This window comes from Hibiscus syriacus, unplaced genomic scaffold, assembly GCF_006381635.1.
Source record: "Hibiscus syriacus cultivar Baekdansim isolate YM2019G1 unplaced genomic scaffold, ASM638163v2 tig00110392_pilon, whole genome shotgun sequence".
Lineage (NCBI taxonomy): Eukaryota > Viridiplantae > Streptophyta > Magnoliopsida > Malvales > Malvaceae > Hibiscus > Hibiscus syriacus.
Window position 1 is genome coordinate 1,276,380 of NW_024062720.1, and position 19,731 is coordinate 1,296,110.

Sequence of the window (19,731 nt, forward strand, 5' to 3'; positions counted from 1 at the left end):
AGTTCTGGTGAAATCGAGACGCTTTCAATGGCTGACCCCTTTGCATAACATCAACATTTCATGAATTCTACATTTCTGAAATGAAAAAACAGACGAACAAAACAAAACAGAAACAGAAACAGAAGGAAAATGGTTCTGAGAAGTGAGAACGATTAAAAGAAATCAAATTCCAGATAGTTATTTTGGTCCTTGGTAGCAGGAACAGCAGGTTTATTGCCAGCCGATGATGTTGGGGCGGAAAACCGCTCGATCTCAGCCGGTTTTGGAATCTCCGGTGGACTCGCACAACGGATTAAAGCCCAGTTCACGCCTTCGAAGAAAGGATGTTGTTTAATCTCCGTTGCACCTCGCTTATAGGCCAGTCTCTGCTGTGGCTCTTTGACTAGCAAGCCCCTTATCAAATCTCTGGCTGAAAAACTTACGGCCGGTGATTCGGGAAATCTCAAGGGCTGCCCTACAACATTGAACAGTGTTGCTCGGTTCCCAGACCCTTTGAAAGGAGTTTTACCAAACAATAGCTCGTACAAGAATATCCCGAAGGTCCACCAATCGACTGCACTTCCGTGTCCCTCACCTTTGATAATTTCGGGTGCCAAGTACTCATGGGTCCCTACAAACGACATGGACCGTGCATTGGTTGGCTCGGCAATAAGCTCAGGCAATGGACTGACTTGTTTTCCCATTTCATTCTTCGGTTTTCGGTCTTTCTTTGATTTTGATGAAAAGAAGCGAGGAGAAAAACATGTCGTTGGAGTCACACACACTGGCTGAATGCATGAGGGCTCAATGCAAGCTGGTTGTACCCAATAAACTGGGTTCTTCCGCAAGGGTTCAGACTCTAGTGCGGATGACTTGACTAGGATCGGGCTGACAGCACAACGGAGGGAAAGATCAAAGTCTGAAAGCATTATGTGTCCATCTTCTCGAACAAGAACATTTTCCGGCTTGAGATCACGGTAAACGATACCGAGCATGTGGAGATATTCCAAAGCGAGGAGAACTTCCGCTACGTAGAATCTACATATTGAAGGAAAACATAGCAATGACTATTGGACTTCAGTTTCATCTTATTGTCATTAAGTTACAAAGAAACAAATCACTCCTTGCCACATGATTATTATGCAAATCAGAGACTGTCAAAACATCTACGGGTAAAAGAATTCGGAGTTGTTATCTGAAACAAAACTCAACCTTTAATTCGAAGCAATTCTTAGATCGACAGATCCACAAATGCATAGAAGAGAAATACAGTCTAAGCTAGTGTAGTCATAAAATAACCCTTCAGAACTACCACAATAAATTAATTTCTTTGGCTAGAAAGAAACACAGAACTTATATTACTCAGAATCGGGTGTAAATACCAACATGAGTACGCTTGATTTTTCCAATTTTTGCATGTATATGGAGCGTCTTGTCTCCATACTCATGACTGGATACGCATCGAACATGAGACCGAAGAGTAATGTTGTGGTAAACTATACGGTTTCATCTATATATTGGTTCATATAACTATTATCAGTTATAACATATAAACCTATAAGGTGGCATGTTGCAACGATACTAAAAGTAATACTAAAACCAATACCGATAAAAGCAAACAATGATAATTAAATCATACAAACTCGATACACATTTAACTCTACAGATGTTAATAGGTAGGAGGAATTCACATACTTTACTGCTTGCTCGGTAAAATGCTTTCCTGGTTGTCTCTGTCGTAGTGTATGCAAGTCACCACCAGGGCAAAACTCCATCACCAAACATGAAAATTTATCAGTCTCAAAATGGGAATACAAAGTTGGGAGGAAGGGATGGTCCAAGGATTGTAGTATTTCTCGCTCAGTTTGAGCTCGAAGTAGTTTCTTACGACTTGCTAAAGATGCTTTGTCCATCACCTTCATTGCAAAATAACACGTTGTTCCACTTAGTTCCGAAAGATAGACACTTCCAATATCCCCACAGCCTAATCTCTTCAATAATCGGAAATGGTTCAAACCCAATACACCGTCTTTTCCTTGGACAACTTGTATGGCTTCCCACCGAATATCGTTTGTCTTATTAGGTCTGTTTATCCGGCTACTTAAGCTGACATATGAACTTTCATTGCTTACATCACTGCTGGTGCTACCTCTACACATACTGCTCTTACCGCTCTCGGTATAATCACGATCACCAACTTTGGCACTTCCACTAGTCTTGAAAAGGTCAGTGGCCCCATGACTCGATTTAGCCGAAGCTGAACTAATTCCATGTTCCAATGCTTTCGTTTCTTCTTTACCAGAACCTTCTGGTAATCCACCATCCTGACACACTTCAGAACCAACATGAGTCGGAACTTCTTTCCGATTACCCAATGATAGACCTGAATCTACTTTCTCTGTCAACGAATCAACAGACTCTAATCTATAAGTTTTCGATGCTTTTACATCGTCCACACAAACTTGCTCAGATGCAACTTGCTGTACAACCTTTGGTGTTGTCTTCAGTGTAACAGGCGCCAATTTGCTCGTCTTTGCTATTTGCATAGGAGAAGGCCGAAAACAATCACCTTCGGTGGCCATTTGGTTGCCAAACAGTTCCCTCTACTTTCCCGGGGAAGCTCTGGCGCCAGATTTCGAGGCCACCGAAAAAGGAAAACTTGCTACTTAGATCAGACTACAGAAACCCATTATTCTCCTCGATCGACGACTCAAAGTTCCATCCACCAGCAATTCTAGTTACTTTCATCTTCAACATCTAAAAACTGATATACAAAAAAATTGAAAGAACAGAAAATTAACACCTGCAAACAAAGTATTCACATGGCAATCAAAATATATACTGTATACTTTAAATTAAAATTCCACAAACCATAACTAGTGGCTTGATCTATTGCATCAAAAAATTAGGTGATCCATGAAATAAATATAATACCCTAGATTTTTACAATACCCTTTTCAAGATTAAGAACTAGAGACAATCCAAATCAATTAATTGGATAGATAAGCAGAAAACCAAAGAGGAAAAGGGCAATACAGAGTGACTAATAACAGGGAACTGAATGCAAAACCAGATCAAAATATATCCTAAAAGCAACAAAATAACCAAGAAAAATCTACCTAAAAATGGCAATCCTTTAGAGTCATCAGGATTAAAAGGTGCAGACAAAATAAAAATAGGGATAAAAGAAATCAATCAAAACACAGCAAGAAATGCAGTCATTGATTCATAGCTCTCTCTAAAAGACAGGAAAAGGAGAAGATAAACAAAGAACCAAAAAGGAGAAGATAAGAACAAAGTAAAGAAGATTCAATAGAGATTTCTCAATAAATACAAAAGACCCACCTTTGGATCCAAAACCCCACTATGAACCATATGCTAAAAGACAAAGTAGAAGCTTAAAAAATACCCAGCAAGTAAATCATAAAACTCGGTTAAAGCTACGAACAAAGAAAAGAGGAAAGTTTGGGAAGGAAAATGAAAATTGTACCTGAAATAGTTTTCAAAGATGGGAACTTGGGAGGCCATTCCTTTAACAGTGGAGCGTAAAAAGACACCAGCTTTATCTGGCTTGTTCACTTACAAAATACTGTAGAGAGAAAGAATTTTAAAAAATTGAGGGGAAAAAAGGCTTTTGTTTGTGAGAGAGAGGTTGGATGGATCTACCATGAAGTAGACAAAAAAAGAGGGGTCATTGAAGTTAAGTAAAACGTTCAAATTATATTTTGTTTTTTCCTTAAAAACAACAACAATAATCTAATAAAAATATAGGTAAATTATATCATTTGATCATTTAACTATTTAATCCTTTTATTTTTACTATCAATCTTTTAAATTTATCAATTGGACTACATACTATTTAATTTTATATAATCAGATCATATCAATTTTATCCTAATTTGAATTTAATTTAATAAATTAATCAATTAATTAGAATATGACACATATCAACTCAAAATATGATATATGTCAACACATGATCATGATATATATCATCACTTGATTTGATAATTTTTTCTTAATTTATTTTATTTAATTAAATAAAATTTTCATCCAATCAAATATGACTCATTGTCTCACTATAAAGAAAATATACTAAATTAAAATGGCATTGTAAAGGGTTTAATCTTATGATCCCATAGGGTGGCCTTAACCACTAAATCAAATGTTTCGTTCGGTATAATCTTTACATCAATATTTAGTTATCTCTTAATATTATTGATAATAGTGAGACGAAGAAATATAATATTTATATATTATAAAATAAAGACTTAATTATAAAATAAGTGCCCAAACTCTGTCGATTTTCCTAAATATGTGCCCGAACTTATTTTTGATTCATTTATGTGCCTAATGTTACAAACGTTACCATTTTAGGTGCCCGACTGTAACGTCCGTTAAAAACTTCATTAATTGACATGTGTCACATTTTGGTAATTTTGATACTTTTATTTAAAAATAAAACATCATTATATTTAAAAAATAACCCAAAATCCTCTTAATTATAAAACCCCAAATCCCTAAAAATCCTAAATATCTAACCCTAACATATTGATGTCATCCTTGCCATCTTCCTAGTCGGAACTCATACGTTGTCATCCTTGTCGTCGATTTGCTGTCAGGATCACGTCTTGTCGTGATTCGTAGCGTTAGGGTTCATTAGGGTACACACATTGATTAGCCATCGATTGACTCCTGTTTTGGTGGCTTTTCATGGGGTTATTGGTCGTCAGGTGGAGGTGAGTTTGGATAGAGGTTCATCGACGGCAAAAAGGCGACAGTCGGCGTGGATTTAGGTGTAGGTGATGAAATTAAAGTTATCCAAGTTTTGGGATTTTTTTTAGTTTTTTCTTTGAAAATTTTAGGTTTTTTAATGTAATAATATTTTAATTTTGTTTATAATCATTCGAACGTGACATGTGTCTTTTAAAGATATAATTTAACGGCCGTTACTATTAATGCACTTAAAGTGGTTATGTTTGTAATATTAGAGACCTAGATGAATAAAAAAAGTTTGAGCACCTTTCTAGAAAAAACGATATTATTTGGGCACTTATTTTCTAATTAACTCTAAAATAAAACATATGGACCTGCAAGTTTTGTAATTTTATTTTGAGATGGTTTAATTATAATATCAATACTTAAGAACGTGTGTTGTTAACTTTTATCCTAATCTATTACTTTTTTCAACTTTCAGCCCCTGATTTTGTTCATTGTTCTAACTTTCATGTCAACTACTTTTTTTGTATAAAGTGATGATATAATTAGAATATTAATTTATCTCGAAATCGATATATTTTAATTTGATTTGACTGTATATTTTTTTTTTAAAAAATCGAATTTAGATCATATCAAATCAGAATTCATAGAGCATGGGATGGGTCATAACGAGATCGAGTTAAAAGTGAAAAATCTTTGATATGGGGTAATAATATAATTTTCTTTTATAAATTTAGAAATAATTATTATAATAGCCCTCTTTTTATAAAATTTTAATTAGATTTCTATTTTATAGCTAAACGCATGATGAGATATGTATCACTACTAGCAGAAGGCAGGGTAAAAATCGTTGATCCATGAATGCATCCATTCACCAAACAACTTTTGAAGGAAAATGACAAGAGCATCAAAGGCCAAGTTCGAAAAATGTGATCTGGGTTAAACATTTGCAGTAGCACAGGAGGTAATATACCCCGTAAATACATCACAAAATCTGATGGTCTCCAAAGACATTTAAAGCAAAGTTGAAAGTCCACACACAAAGGAACAGCTAATATAAGTCACCTATAAGATATCCAGAGACACAACACATGGGGGGGAATGTCTCCGGACAATTCCACATCCACGAAATTTGTTTCTTAAAATTAATGGAAAACGGGAATACTTCAGAAACCCACATATGAATGGAAAAAAACCAAAAGGCAACACTTAAAACACCGAGTGAACACGAAACTGCATCATGGGATTCTGACCTTTTCCCTTGGGCACAGCTTCAAGCTTTTTGTTATCTAACTACAGAAGACGAAACCCAAAAAACAGGAAACAATTGAGACCAACCATAACAAACAAAGCAGCATATATAAGTATATAACAATATATCCAATTTTAACATATACCAAAAGAACGGCAGCCTGAGGAAAGTACCGGAAAACATGATTACTGATGTTCTTTGCCAAATGCCTAGCCCTGCATCATCAAACCTCTCATTTGCATGGAAATATCCCACAATTCCCAAGCCTAAGATCCGTAATGCTCCTCAATCTAATCAAACCAGCCCACAATATATAACTTTACCCAAAAAAGCTTAGCTGACCACTTGGATTTTTTATGAAAACCCAATAATTACACCAACAAGAAACTCTAATTCTAAAACTGAAGAACGAAACTGTTAATAGAATATAAAGATTGAATTGAATATTAAACCAAAAAAAAAAAAAGAGAATACCATGGTGAGGGCGATCTCGAGAGGAGGCAGTAAAGCAATATTAGAGTGGAAGAGAAGGACCGAGTCAACGATCTCAAAGACATTTTCATTTTGTGGGTTGACTCGGCCGAGTAATATACCATTGACCGCCGTGCTCTTGTGCTTCAGAGCGTGTAGAACCAGCTTCATATAAGCGTTCTGAGAGATCTCGTACTTCAACTCGGCCGCCAGTTTTGGTTTTCTAGAATGGTTTTTGAGTTCGACTCACTGAGCCTCTTGAATCTGCAAAAATTCGAGTTCTGTTCTCGAGGCTTACGTTAAAAGATTCTACCAAGATACCAGTTTGATGCGGCTAAATATACTCTCGATGAAAAAAACTATGGACAATAGCCCTATAAATTATCAATAGTTGAAGACAATTTTTACGAAGTCGTTAGTAATTAATTAATAACCTTTTTTATAATTTTAGGATTAAATCATAAAGAGAGAAAGTATGAGAATAAGACAAAAAATTACTTCAAATTATTTTTTTATAAAAATATTATTATTTAATATAAATTGTTCTATGAAAATTATAAAATTCTTATTTAATTCTTATAATTTTAGTTTTTCTTTTAATCCAATTAATATAATATAACAATTGCAATCAAATCAAACACTCCTATAATCGTAACTAACAACTTATACTATCATAGAGTTAAAACAATATTTCTAAATAATTATTAATTGAGTTTATTTTATAAAAATTCCATCCATGGTATATCCCTAATCTTACAACATTGTAATCGTAATAATGTTATCAACCAATGTAAATGTTATTGTATATTAGTGTAATGATTTTTCTGGCGACTTACTACAAACAAGATTCCCCATAGTATTCTGGAAAAAAAGCTGATTGAGATTTGTTATTAATAAAGATAAAGATTAAAGTACCGAAACGTTCCTTATAACCAAATAAGGTAAAAGAAAAATCATTGCCAGAAGAAAATCTAAACCCATAATTACCAAAAAAATAACAACTAAATAAGAAACAATTATTACTAATAGCATCAAAATAATAATGTGTAATGCCATACCTCGATAATTTCATTCCATGAATCATCTATCCTAATATCGATTAGTTCCGATTAAGCGTATTTGATTGGTGCATTATAATTAGAATTATTGCTATTATAGTGTTGCAAAATTAAATACATTTGTTTGTTGATGGGAACAAAACTACGCGAGAATATTTACAATAGAGATTTTGCCAGACCCAAGGTTGGATTTCAAGAGGGTTTCAAGCGATTGGACAAAAAAGCTTGTGAAAGCAAAAGGTCACTCATGGGACAAGAGGAACTCGAATCATACTGGGCGAGATTGACCTTATTGTCAAGAAGACTTACAGGTACAACAGGGAACAGTACCTTAGGGTTTTTGTCCAGCCATCAATATGTATAGGATAGCAAACCTTAGGCATAACATCCAACATTACATCCTAATCAGAATAGTAAGGCAACCAGTTTTTTTCATTAAATACGAAATGTTTACGGTACAACAGTTAAAGGATAAAAAAGGAAGGTACAATCCAACAAGCTCTCTCTCTGTTTCTTCTACTTGACGAGATTAAAAAAAAGCAAGTTTCACATATTAGCACGTTTTCGCTATTTCATCAATAAAAAACACACCAACCAGTCAAAGAACAATCTCCATCACCAAACAACAGCAATTACAACTAAATAACTCTAAAGAAGCATATATGATATATCAAAGCCGGTACTAAAATGCTCCTTCCTAATGGTATCTCAGAAGAACAATTAGGGATAGGGCTGACAGGATTGGATCAATGTCCCAACAAGATCCTCACACTTCCCAACCATTACTATCTTAATCCTATAATAATAGTAGCACGTTAAGTGGCTGAAAAATCAAACTAACTAAAATATTCTACAACCTACAATTGCAAATCTAGCTTATTTCCCTAGACTGCATTAATCCCTAATAAGTTGGCATTTGCAGCAATCTAGGTGATTACTAAAAAATATTGACTAAACTAAAGATTTAGCATTACTATATAAAAAGCTAAAACAAAACTATGGGGGAAAACATCTAACTAGCAAACTTCAGAATATCTTGCTATAGTCTACATAAATCAAATATAAATAAACTAGAACAAGGCAATCAAATACGGATATGAATGTTTTCTAAACCATACAATAGAACAATATTCTAATATGATATGTCCTCTGATCTTGAAAGCCTTCCCCAAATGCTATAAGTAAAAGCTTCTAGAACTTGTGAGAAAGTGCCTAGCGATGCACAGTGCAGATCTAAAGCCTGAATGGAACTTTTGCCAAACATTAAGCAACTTCATCACAACGTCCATTCTATCTTGCATATGGATGGTATCGACTACTGCTACTATAGCCCCCCCTTCCATAGATCCCACCTCCTCCATAACTAGCACCAGGACCAGATTCATAACCACCACCATAACCTGTACCTGAATAACCACCATAACCATCAGCTCCACGACCATACCCACCTACACCACTTCCACCATAACCCCCACCAAAACTACCAACATAACCAAAGCGGCCAGAATAACCAAGGGAAGATTCACCTCGGTAGCCGCCTAAGCTACTCCCTCCAAAGCCGCCATAACCTCCACCAAATTCACCACCGTTACCATAACCATAGCCACCACCAAGTCTACCACCAAGACTCCCGTGTGTTCTATAAGGACCAGGACCAAACCCCCCATCAAAACCCCCATATGAACCACTATATCCACCAAAACCATCATCGTAAGAACGGCCCCTAGAGTTGCTACCATATGAAGGAGCAGGTGGTGGGTTTGAGGCTTTCTTTGGTTCAGCTTTCTTGATCTCCACCTACAATAAAGCAATTCAGTTAACCTAAATTTGGCTGCATGTAAACTAAATTGATAGTCCTTTGCCTAAGGAGATCTAAACCTGTATCAATTTCCACCTATAATATGACCCGTAGAGAACAGGGGGATTATGTGATATGAAGAGATGATTAACCAAACTAACAAGACGCTATTAATATCGACAATAATACGACAATGGAGAATGCAATGATGCAACTTCCACCAAACACCTTTTTACATGCCGTTCCTCGAAAGATATGTCCAATTTCACTAAGCTTACCTGGGTACCTGCCATATCAATCATATTTCCTTTTGATAACATATCATCTACAACCTCTTCACTTTCAAAAATTATAAAGCCAAATCCACGAGACCTATTGGTTGCATGATCACGGACAATCTGGTGCTCGATCACGTTTCCATACTTGGAGAAGAAATTCCTAAATTCAACTGAATAAAAAAGCACCACACAAACAAGAATTAACATTGAACAACATGCTTCCATAGTCACGCTACACCTAAAATCAAAACACCTGACTTTGCACTCCTAGTCTCATACCTTCTGTGGTTGAGGATGGTATACCACCAACAAATATCTTTTTTGTCTTAAAATCCTTTGAATGACTAGAACCTTTAGGAATTGTCCTCTTTATCTCAACCTGCTTATAAAGTTGATTTTATGAGCATCATCCTTAATTTGTTTAAATAATAATTACTAATATAAATATATATACATATATAAGTAATTGTAGTTACATTGACCAAAACTTTCATTATCCAGATAATGAAATATTGAATCTATCTTAACCTCATCTTTGGTAACATAAAGATATAATTTACCTGTTTTCCGTTGATGATATGGTCTTCCTCAATGACCTTGTCCACAACAGATGGATCAGCATATGTAATAAATCCGAAACCTCGAGGCTGGCCTGTGTATCGGTCTTTCATAATTACAGAATCGATTATCTCCCCATACTTTCCGAAGTGCTTATTAAATTGAGCTGAATATCCATTAGAAATAAAACCTCAAATCAGCAACTAAATAACTTCATCCTTAAATTAATATCAAATAAAATCTAATTATCAACAAAATTAAATCCAATTTAGTGCTTTTTCTAATTCGTTGCTAGCTAAAATTTTTATTTTTCCCCTTTAATTCAATGAAAATATAATCCGAGAACAAAATAATAAAAGCAATACTAAATTTAAAGGCTCACGAAAAGTAGTATCTTTGGCCAATCCGCCGATAAAGATCTTCCTGCATTAAGAAACAAAATTAAACTTGAAGAAATTTTCCAGACAAGTTGAATAGCTAAAAAACGCACGAATTAAACAAGACATAAAGAATTTCTATCCATTTTATCTAGGGATCCAAACAGGATAAATTCAATTGAATAGAGAGAGGAAAAGAATAATACTAACCCGGGGCTAGCTCCATCTCCACTGAGGGGGTTATCGTTCTTGGATTTCGAACCCATGGAGTTAATTCGCTCTGTTTATTGCTCGATAAAATAAAATCAATAAATATCGAGGGCAAAACGAAAGGGATTAGGGTTTCTATTTGACAAGAGAACGTGAAGAAGAATAAATAAAGCCGGTTCTTTTTCTGAATGACTATTTTGCCATCGAACAAAATTCAATGGACTAATATACCCTAACCGACCGACTTATCCGCCTGCCACGTAAGCAATCATTGTCTTGTCGGCTCGATCGTTTAAGGTATCGAATTTACATGCTTTTGTCTAAATTACCAATCTTGAATTAAAATATAATTTTGTAAGGGGTAAACTAATTATAAGTCATTAACACATGGCTATGTTATGATCATCAAATAAACCAAATACACAAACACAATCGAATGCCACGTGTGCTACGTTATGAGCAACCGTGGTTGCTTCTCTAAGTAAATTATGATCATCCAGTTCAGTTGGTAGAGCACAAGGTTTTTAACTTGAGGTCGTGGGATCGAGTCCCACGAAGGGCATTTCATAATTCGAAAGTCTCTTACGGAAGCTGCTCTCAACCTGATGTTGGGGGTAACCTACTATCTTACCTCCCCTTATCCCATATATATGAAAAAAGGGACAACCATTTTTTTTCATGTGAAAACTAGTAATAAAGAGAGGGGTTGGTCAGTTTGAGTGCAATAATTTTTAAAAAATTATTTTAATAATATAATTATTTTAATAATTTTTAAATTATATATCAAACAATATTTTTAATTATGACTTATTCGTACATACTACAATATGTAAACTAATTATTTCATATTTCCCTTCCGTGTAAATGCCCTAGTTATTATGAATATAAATATTGATATAAATGTTTTATCGGATAAATATAACTATCAATGTAAATGTAATAGCGCTAGACATTCAATCCTCTCATTGTTTATTTGCTTCTTCCTTCCCTTTCTTCTTCTCTTTCCCCTTTTATTTCTTTACTACCATGAGCAGCAATGGTGGCGGCGGATGCGGTGGTGTATCTGAAGGGTCAAGAGTTTCGATCCCCGATAATGCAAAGAAAACGATCCAAAGCATAAGGGAGATCACAGGGAAACAACACGGCGATGAAGAAATCTATTCAATTCTCAAAGAGTGCTTTATGGATCCCAATGAAACTGCCCAAAAGCTTCTTTATATGGGTAAAACGAATAAAGATTTAAATGCTTGTTTTTGGACTTATTTATCTGTTATTTTGGTGCTTTCGATGTCCTTTTAGGGTTTCTCTGTTTCCATGTGTTTGATGGGTTAATGATCTGTTTTCTTTTATGTGCGTATTCTTGCGTTGAAAAGCGTTAGAAAGTTGGGATTATTGAGAGGCGGTGTTTTCACGCTCTCATATGTTTTGGCTAATGGAAAAATGAATGCATTGTTTGAGTTGTTGATTTCGTGTTTTGTGTTTGAAGTTTGAACAATGGAGAAGGCTGGTTTCGGCTAGTTTTTGTTTCTTATTAATGGAAAATGGTTTGTTACGTATGTTTGTTTGATTATGGATGCTCTTTGTTTGCTGGGAAATTCAATCCTTTTCATAACCTGTTCCTTTTGTTTTGATTTATCAGCTATAGCAGCCTGCCTCTTCATTTAAACTTTTTAGGTTTTAATAGCTTTTTTATTATTATCCCACCATCATAATAATTTGATAATCTTATTCTAAATTTCTTATTGGTTCTATCAATGGTAGGCCTTCTGAATTTGAGATGCTGTGATCATCTTTTCTCTAGTCTTTTTCTTATCATTTTTGGATATTCTTATCTCATTTAGTGCATACTTTTGTCTCTGCTTATTGTATCTTACTGTTTACTTTTTGAAAGTATGACTGTCCCATTGTTCGGTTTGCAGATACATTTCATGATGTGAAAAGAAAGCGTGACAAGAAAAAGGAGGCAAGTCTTCTTTCCTTCATGTTTTTTTGGGTTGAATTTTGCCGTAGTTAGCTTGGTAAATTGTGAATTATAACTGAATTCTTCTTCATGCAGGCAGCTGGTACACAAGAACGAAGGGGACAGGGCAGTCGAGGGAACTATTATTCATCACCTAGTAAAGGTATTAGTTCCTTTTACCTCCTCTATTTATATCAATTTATGAATTTAACATATTTGTTTATTTGTAAGTTGCTAACGTGACAAGCTTTGTTCTCTTAAGTTATTGGAGGTGGAAGAAATTCATTTGCTAAGAGAGGGTATGGGGTTAATCGTTCCACAGATAGAGGTTCTATGCCTTCCCAAGTATCTCAGAAAGTGAAAAATAACACACCACCTTACATGAAAAAGTAAATATTCATAATAAAAGTTTTTTGTATCTTATCATGACTTTTATGCCCTTGTTAATTTGTTAATTCTGAGGAATACTTCTATAACTTATATAGAATCTTTCTCCTTTCACAGAACATCAACTGCCATACTCAATGGTACTACTAGTTTACCAAATGGGAACTCCAGTCATGGACATGGACCCCAATTATCCGTTGGCAGTATAATTAGTGAAAGTAAAGGTGGCTTACATCTAAACAAGACATCAAATATTTCAGAGCAAACAGTTGTCAGAGAACCTCCTGCACCCATTCCTTCTCAGTCCTTTTGCTCTGTGATTAAAAGTCAAGAGAAGTCTGCATCAAATTTGAATGCCTTATCGACTTCTAGAACTTCGCCAATTCTCTCTGTTGACAATTTATCTGCTTCAGATCCTGGGTTGGCATCAACCGTCTCGCAGCATGCTTGTGCTGTGAGTACCGTAAACCATGAAGTTGGAAACCAACAGGAAGCTACTGAATTAAACCATATTCAAGGAAGCAAACTTGTTTCCTGTGGTAATGATGTATCTAATACTGAGAAGATGGTGTCTGAGGTTCCAATCTCAATGCAAGGAAAGGAGGAAACCAGAAAATCAAATGATTCTGAACAGTTTAAGCAACCCAAGCCTGTAGAGCAAGGTATTACCTCGTTCCATGACACCATAAAATATAGTAGTCTATAGTAGTTCATGTGGTCTTTGTTTAGTTTTTTTGGTCTTTCCTGTTTATCTCCTTTCAATGTACAATATTGCCTTTTTTAGAAGTTCTTCCATGGGAGGCTTCTGTTTCCCTTCCATGAAGAACACATTTGAGAAGTCTGTGCGACACTTTGCAATTTTCCTTGTATTGCTACTGGTCTCTAAGTTTTGCACCTGTTGTTCTTTAAACTGCTATTCTTGTAATTAGTTTTTCTTTCCTTTTAACAAATAGAAATAAAGTTCTTATGGTTAATGTTGCTAATTTATTCATTTATTGTTTTGTTGCTCTCCCTGCTTTTGAAGCATCCCTTGCTTAGATATTGACATAAATGTTGTCTTGTTGTGCTTTGGTGCTCTTTTTTTATTTGTCTTTTGTCTTGTTTTGAAACAGTCGTCGCATCTGAGGTTACAACCATCGCTGGTAAAGCCAGTTTTCAATTTCCCGCTGATTCAAATGTCTGCAATGGTCAACATGTTACTTTTCCAACCCACTTCCAAGTTTCTGAAGCATTGAAGAATGGCTTAACTTTTGGAAGCTTTGATGCTAGTTTTGGACATGTATCAAAACCCACTAATGTCTCTAATTTAGAGATTAATTCTGCAAGGCCTGTTGAAACTTCTCAGGGTGTTGACGGTGCTGCTGGAGAGCCTGCTTCTAGGTTGGTGGATGTTAGCTTCTTCATTTATTTTAATTTATATGTATACACAATTTTTTGGATCAGGGGTAGGGTGAGTGATTGTCCAATGTTGGAACCCATGACTTGATGTCAACAAGGACTTAAGCAACCTAGGTCATTTGCCGGTACACCAGTGGTTTAGTTGACTTAATTTATATCTTTTCGGGGCAGTGTTATTAAGGTGTGCAGCTGGTTGCTGCGTCTTAATGCCAGACAGTGAAAACACCATAGGTTATTTCAGGCACGTCACACTTGATCAGGTGCATACTCTTTTGTAAGGCCTTAGATGGAAAAATCCCTCCTAATTGAAGTTTTCCAATTTCTAAATTACTATGAGTAAAAAACCAGCCAGAGGCCAAGCCCATTAGCTAAGGAAAGAAACCAACCTAGATTGTGTCTACACTTGTTTGATGCCTGTTAGGCCCCGGAAAGAAACCAATTCAGCAGTTCTAATTCTTTAATGAATTGAAGTGATTACATAAGCCAGGGAGCGATTGGTAATGGCTACCTGATGTTTTGTCCTTCAACTGTTCGAAGTCAAGAAGAACATAGTTCTGTTCAATCCTCTGTTGGATTACCAAGGAAAATCATGTTTGGATAACATATGTAGTTTAAAATGCACCTGATTTTCTATTTTGAACAGTATTCTGAGTTATCTATTTTGTTCCTTAATCTTTAAATCTTATTGGGTGATTATAATTTCTCTGGCAGCCATGGTATATTACCAGCTGTGGAAGGGGACAACACTGATCAACAAGAAGCTCCTCCTGAGTTTGAGAAAGTGCCCGAATCAGATTGCAATGTATCATCTGATGCTGACTTGAAAGTTGATCAGTCCAATCAAGAAATGCATCTGCACCCAGAGAGTAATCAGAGTGTCATTCCAAATGTTCCAAGCTATGGGCTAAGTTTCATGCCAGCATCGGCAGCCCACCATGCACAGTTTGATGGACCTGATGCAAGGAACCATGATGTTTCTCGTCTGACAAACCTTGTTGTAAGCACTTACTACTTATTTGTAACACTCTTATGCACATTCGACTTAATTGTTTATAGTACTCCCTTCATCCCTTCATTGGCTATAGTTAAAAAAAGTTGATTAATACGTGGCATATGTACTTTTTGTATTTGCTTCAGTTTCTACTTTATTTTTATAGTTCATGGTTCTTGAGTAGTGTGGCATATGATGAGAAAAGTGATCAGCTATCTTATGCTCCTACAAACTCAAAGATAAAATGGTAGTCTGTGCTTTGCGCTATATGATAATTACATGCTTCTTACACCTGTGTTGTCAAATTTGTAGGGTGGTTCACCAGCTCCATCTGGCAGTTCAACTCCACCTATACAGAGTTCTGTTGCTGCAGCCCCACAGGCAGTTCATCTTTTCCGACAGCCATTTCTACCTAATTACTTCCCTTATCCCCACTATCTTTCACCCTTTTATATGCATCCAATGCATCAGTTTCTAAGCCCCACTGGGCTTCCTCAGCAACCTTCAACTGGCAATGTATACATGCCTCCTGGAGCAACTCCACCTGAGGTTAAATTCCCTCTACCACAGTTCAAGCCTGGAACTCATGCAGGAAATCCAGCTCACCTCACAATTCCATCTGCTATGTTCCATTGACTTCCCCACCTATTGGTTTCAATTTACGTGTTCCATCAGTGACTTCTGCAAGCTCTAGCAGCAAGGACGATATTGCAGCATTGCAGTTGAAGGAAAATCACATATGCACAACTGGACCGCTGGTTGGTTTTGCTGTCCTTTTCCTTTTATACTTTCTCTATCTGTTTTACCATGATGGATTATATGCATTGTAGTATTGGGTTTTTCTTTTATCTTGTATGCATATGCTGCTGTATGCTGCTATGCATATAGTATATTGATATATCTTCACTGTACTTTTATTAGCAAGTTAATTTGAAGACTTTTTTGTGGGTCAGAATGAAGGTTCAGCTCTCTGGATGCCTGCACCAGGGCAAGATCTATCCAACTTGCCGGTTAATTCTTTATTCAACCTTTCCCTTCATGGCCAACAGCTTCCTTACTCTCCTGCACAAGCTGGTCATGGTGCTTTTGCTGGGCTTTATCTGCCGCCTCCACAAACGATGGCAGCTCCTTCCAACGTTAACACCCTACTACAACAGTCTCAATCCATGGCTGCTGCTGTCAGAACTGTAGGTCCCCAACGGGCACTTATCAGCAGCCTCAACTTGCACAGGTAAACTGGAAAACTAATTACTGAACCATTAAAAGTATTACGATGATGCAATCTAGAAGAAAACCATTGAGGAACTCTTCAGAAGGTAAAAAACTGAAACTCTGGCCTACTCTTGGAATGTATATGTGAAAGGCATCTCAGACATTAGAGTTGATGTGTGGTGGGGAAAATATATTTGTTGCTGACTTTGTGTTGGCTTTTCGTCCCCGCCATTTGTGTTTGTTCTGGGCAGAAAACTCTGTTCGTTGTTCAATTGGGACTCTTATTATTGTCGTAAGAGAACTCTAGGAATTGAAGAGGTCAAATAGATTTTTGAATTAGGTGGGATTTTGCCAATTTTCCTTCTCTCTTTGATATTGTCTCACCTGTATATTAAATTTTGAATTAAATAGTGAGGAAACGATAATATAAAGCTGTAATTGGTATATGAGAAGATTCTATATGTTTAGTTGAAATCAAAAGCTACCTAGTTTTCATTTTTCAGTTTCTTCCTTAACTTGGTTGTTTTATGCCACTTCATGTAATTTTGTTCTTGCATCATATCAGAGGTCACATTCGTAATTATTGTTCTCCAAACATTACGATGAACACAAACATGTGGCTAAATTTAAAGTTCCCAACTCAAATATTATTACAACTAAGCAGTTTCAATGGAAAAAATGGATTCCAGTGATGTACTATTGGTTCAATTGTGTCAAAGTTGTTGCTCCAGGCACCCATTTTCCTTCGGCTTGTATTTTGTGTGCATTTAAGCTTTTGGAGAAGACGGCTGCAAATATCTTTTCGAGATCAGCTGTTTCTCTTCTGATTCTATCGGTTGCAAGCATTTTCTCTCAGATTTGCTCCAAGCTGTCATGGATGCTGGTGGGCAGTCTGTAAACCTGTTGCCGGTCTACGTCTTTCCAAGGAAAATGAAAAATCGGATTTCGTTTAATATATCGCCTATAGTAAGGATGCAAAGCCTCCGTGAGGGCTGAAGTAGCAGTCAGTCCATACTGGAAGACAAATTCATCCAGGTGCGAAGAAGGCTCTCCTGAATGGGATTGCTTTCTAACTGGAGCACCCTAGTTTCTCTCAGGGGCGCTCTATGTCGGAGTCGAGTTTGCCACTATTTTTGTGATCTCCTTTATTCGCTTGATATAGGACCTTCGAGATTGCACCCTCGGGGTGCTTCTTGAGATCTGCAGCAAGTTTCAAGTGTTCCTCCACCCTACAAAATTACCAAGATAGAAAGTATGCATCAAGGCAGAGTAATTTAGGGAATGTACAAAGTACACATAAAGATAGTATGCTCCCAAAAGAGTCTTTTGATTGCATATAGACAATCTTACTTAGTAATAACTTGTGCAAGTTTCCATGCACGATCTAAATCGTGGCTGTGAGAAGAATGAAAAGACTCTTATGAACAATGTGTGACTGTGACTTTCCATCAATCTGCATGTTAAGTTTCTCCAAGAAAAAAACCATATGATGACTTTCATCGAATGCCATATCTGCTTCCGCCTTCCTCAAGATGTGCATTTGAAAAGTGTTTGATTCTAGTTCCTCCTCTTATCTCTTTTTCTTGAGAAAGCAAGTTTCCTGCTTTATACTGTATTTGGTTAAAGAATGGAGATCTGACACAGAAGAATGAACAGTTTGTTGTTCTGAATCCTGTTAAGAAACCCCAGCTCGAAGCTCAGCTCAACCTCTACAGATATTTACTCTTCTTGATTCTGAGAATTCATCTACTCTAAGATCTTGCAAGATAGCTTCAACCTTTTGAAGATGTTGATTGGCCTCTTCCTTGTCTAGATTCTGACAGAAACTCTCTCCAATTTATCTTCCTTGAATATCTGCCTAGAATCTTTCTTTCCACAGAAATTTTTACAGCTTCTCCACCAAAAACCTTACCAACTTATATAAGTAATCTTCTGATGGATGCAAGAACTGCCGTAAGCAATGCATATAATCTGTTCTAAGCATAATTTCAGAAAAATAATAACTAAAAAAAACAAAATCAAAGGAAAGTCCATGGCTACTTCTCAAAAATTTTATTTAATTTATAGTGCATGAAATAAAAGCTACAACTCCGCATTAAGCCAGTATTCAGATTCATCTGTTTCTAATTTTCCTTCGATAAGATTTTTCCAGGGAAAGGATCGGCTTCCCTAATCAATTCAGCAATAAAACCAACATGCAGCAAAATCTACCATTGCCAATAAGAAATCATCGCTACAAATCCGAAATATTTCCATTAAAATTCAGCGCCACATTTTACATGATACTATACCTCGGTGGAATCAAACGTCCTTAGTGGTTAAGGAATTTGTTAATCTTTTTAGAGGTTTTAAGTTTAAGCATCGACAGAGATATAAGTGTTTATTGTCAATTGGTTGAGTCTTCATCTGCTCTTCACCAGCCAGTTTCACCATGTTTGGCTTAGCAGTGGCCTCCATGAGACCAGAGATTGAGTTGGACTGTCTGCACAGTTATTAGGTGCTCATCATCAACAATGGCTGTCACACCAAGAATAACGATGTGAACCTTTTGGTTCATGGGATGACCATCTCCCTCACTTGAATGTCAGACAATATCGTTCTGACCCCAGGATTCGGTGTCGGACTTGTTACTGATGCTTTCATTGGTGCTACTGCTTCGGATAGCAAAACCCTTTATGTCTTCCCCACTGGTGTTTTAGAATAACCACTTGCTCCTTTTTCAAAATTTATTGTCCTCCAATTTTGACGTTCATAGCCAGGGGTGTAAATGAAACCACTATGTTTTTGTTCGTTTATTTATTTTTAGAAGTATTTATGTTTGATTCGTTTTTTTATTTATTTTTAAACATGTTAGTGTTTGAATATTTATTATTTGCAAAAACATCTGTTTAATGTTTGAGCATATTCCTTTAATGTTTGTTTAGCATTTGTTTGTACGTTCATTTTTCAATTTTTACTTTTCCCAAAGAGAAATGGTAAAATTATATCACTAGTGCTTAAACTTCTTAAGATTTATAATTTAAACTTCAAATTTCATCATGTATACAATTTAATCCTTACCTCCACCAATTTTTAAAATAAAA

At 36.0% G+C, this 19,731-nt stretch overlaps 3 protein-coding genes and 1 long non-coding RNA gene across 5 annotated transcripts; 1 reads left to right on the forward strand and 3 right to left on the reverse strand.

Moving 5' to 3' along the window:
- Window positions 1–5: 5 nt before the first annotated feature.
- LOC120123280 (serine/threonine-protein kinase D6PK-like) lies at window positions 6–3,670 on the reverse strand. 2 transcript variants are annotated; one of them, XM_039142197.1, is made up of 3 exons: window positions 3,470–3,670; window positions 1,675–2,743; window positions 6–1,017 (listed from the first exon to the last, which is right to left on the reverse strand). In XM_039142197.1, exons 2-3 carry the CDS (start codon window positions 2,559–2,561, stop codon window positions 153–155), a joined length of 1,752 nt encoding a protein of 583 aa, XP_038998128.1. In that variant the 5' UTR covers window positions 2,562–2,743; window positions 3,470–3,670; the 3' UTR covers window positions 6–152. The 2 variants fall into 2 exon arrangements, with proteins under 2 accessions (XP_038998128.1, XP_038998129.1); XM_039142198.1 differs by lacking the exon at window positions 3,470–3,670 and adding an exon at window positions 3,099–3,397.
- Window positions 3,671–5,617: 1,947 nt separating this feature from the next.
- On the reverse strand, window positions 5,618–6,775 carry LOC120123282. Its single transcript, XR_005516181.1, has 2 exons — window positions 6,425–6,775; window positions 5,618–6,165 (listed from the first exon to the last, which is right to left on the reverse strand). It is a non-coding gene; the product is annotated as an uncharacterized LOC120123282 (long non-coding RNA).
- Window positions 6,776–8,575: 1,800 nt separating this feature from the next.
- On the reverse strand, window positions 8,576–10,850 carry LOC120123281 (heterogeneous nuclear ribonucleoprotein 1-like). Its single transcript, XM_039142199.1, has 6 exons — window positions 10,701–10,850; window positions 10,496–10,536; window positions 10,116–10,279; window positions 9,835–9,934; window positions 9,556–9,725; window positions 8,576–9,276 (listed from the first exon to the last, which is right to left on the reverse strand). The coding sequence occupies exons 1-6, from the start codon at window positions 10,754–10,756 to the stop codon at window positions 8,770–8,772; spliced, it is 1,038 nt and encodes a 345-aa protein (XP_038998130.1). The 5' UTR covers window positions 10,757–10,850; the 3' UTR covers window positions 8,576–8,769.
- An 819-nt stretch (window positions 10,851–11,669) lies between these two features.
- LOC120123283 (GBF-interacting protein 1-like) lies at window positions 11,670–17,100 on the forward strand. The gene is given in 11 exon segments (XM_039142200.1): window positions 11,670–11,922; window positions 12,620–12,663; window positions 12,757–12,823; window positions 12,923–13,049; window positions 13,165–13,709; window positions 14,160–14,427; window positions 15,157–15,442; window positions 15,749–16,055; window positions 16,058–16,194; window positions 16,390–16,627; window positions 16,630–17,100. Coding segments are annotated over 11 exon segments (2,277 nt in total). The 5' UTR covers window positions 11,670–11,726; the 3' UTR covers window positions 16,692–17,100.
- The last annotated feature ends 2,631 nt before the right edge of the window (window positions 17,101–19,731 follow it).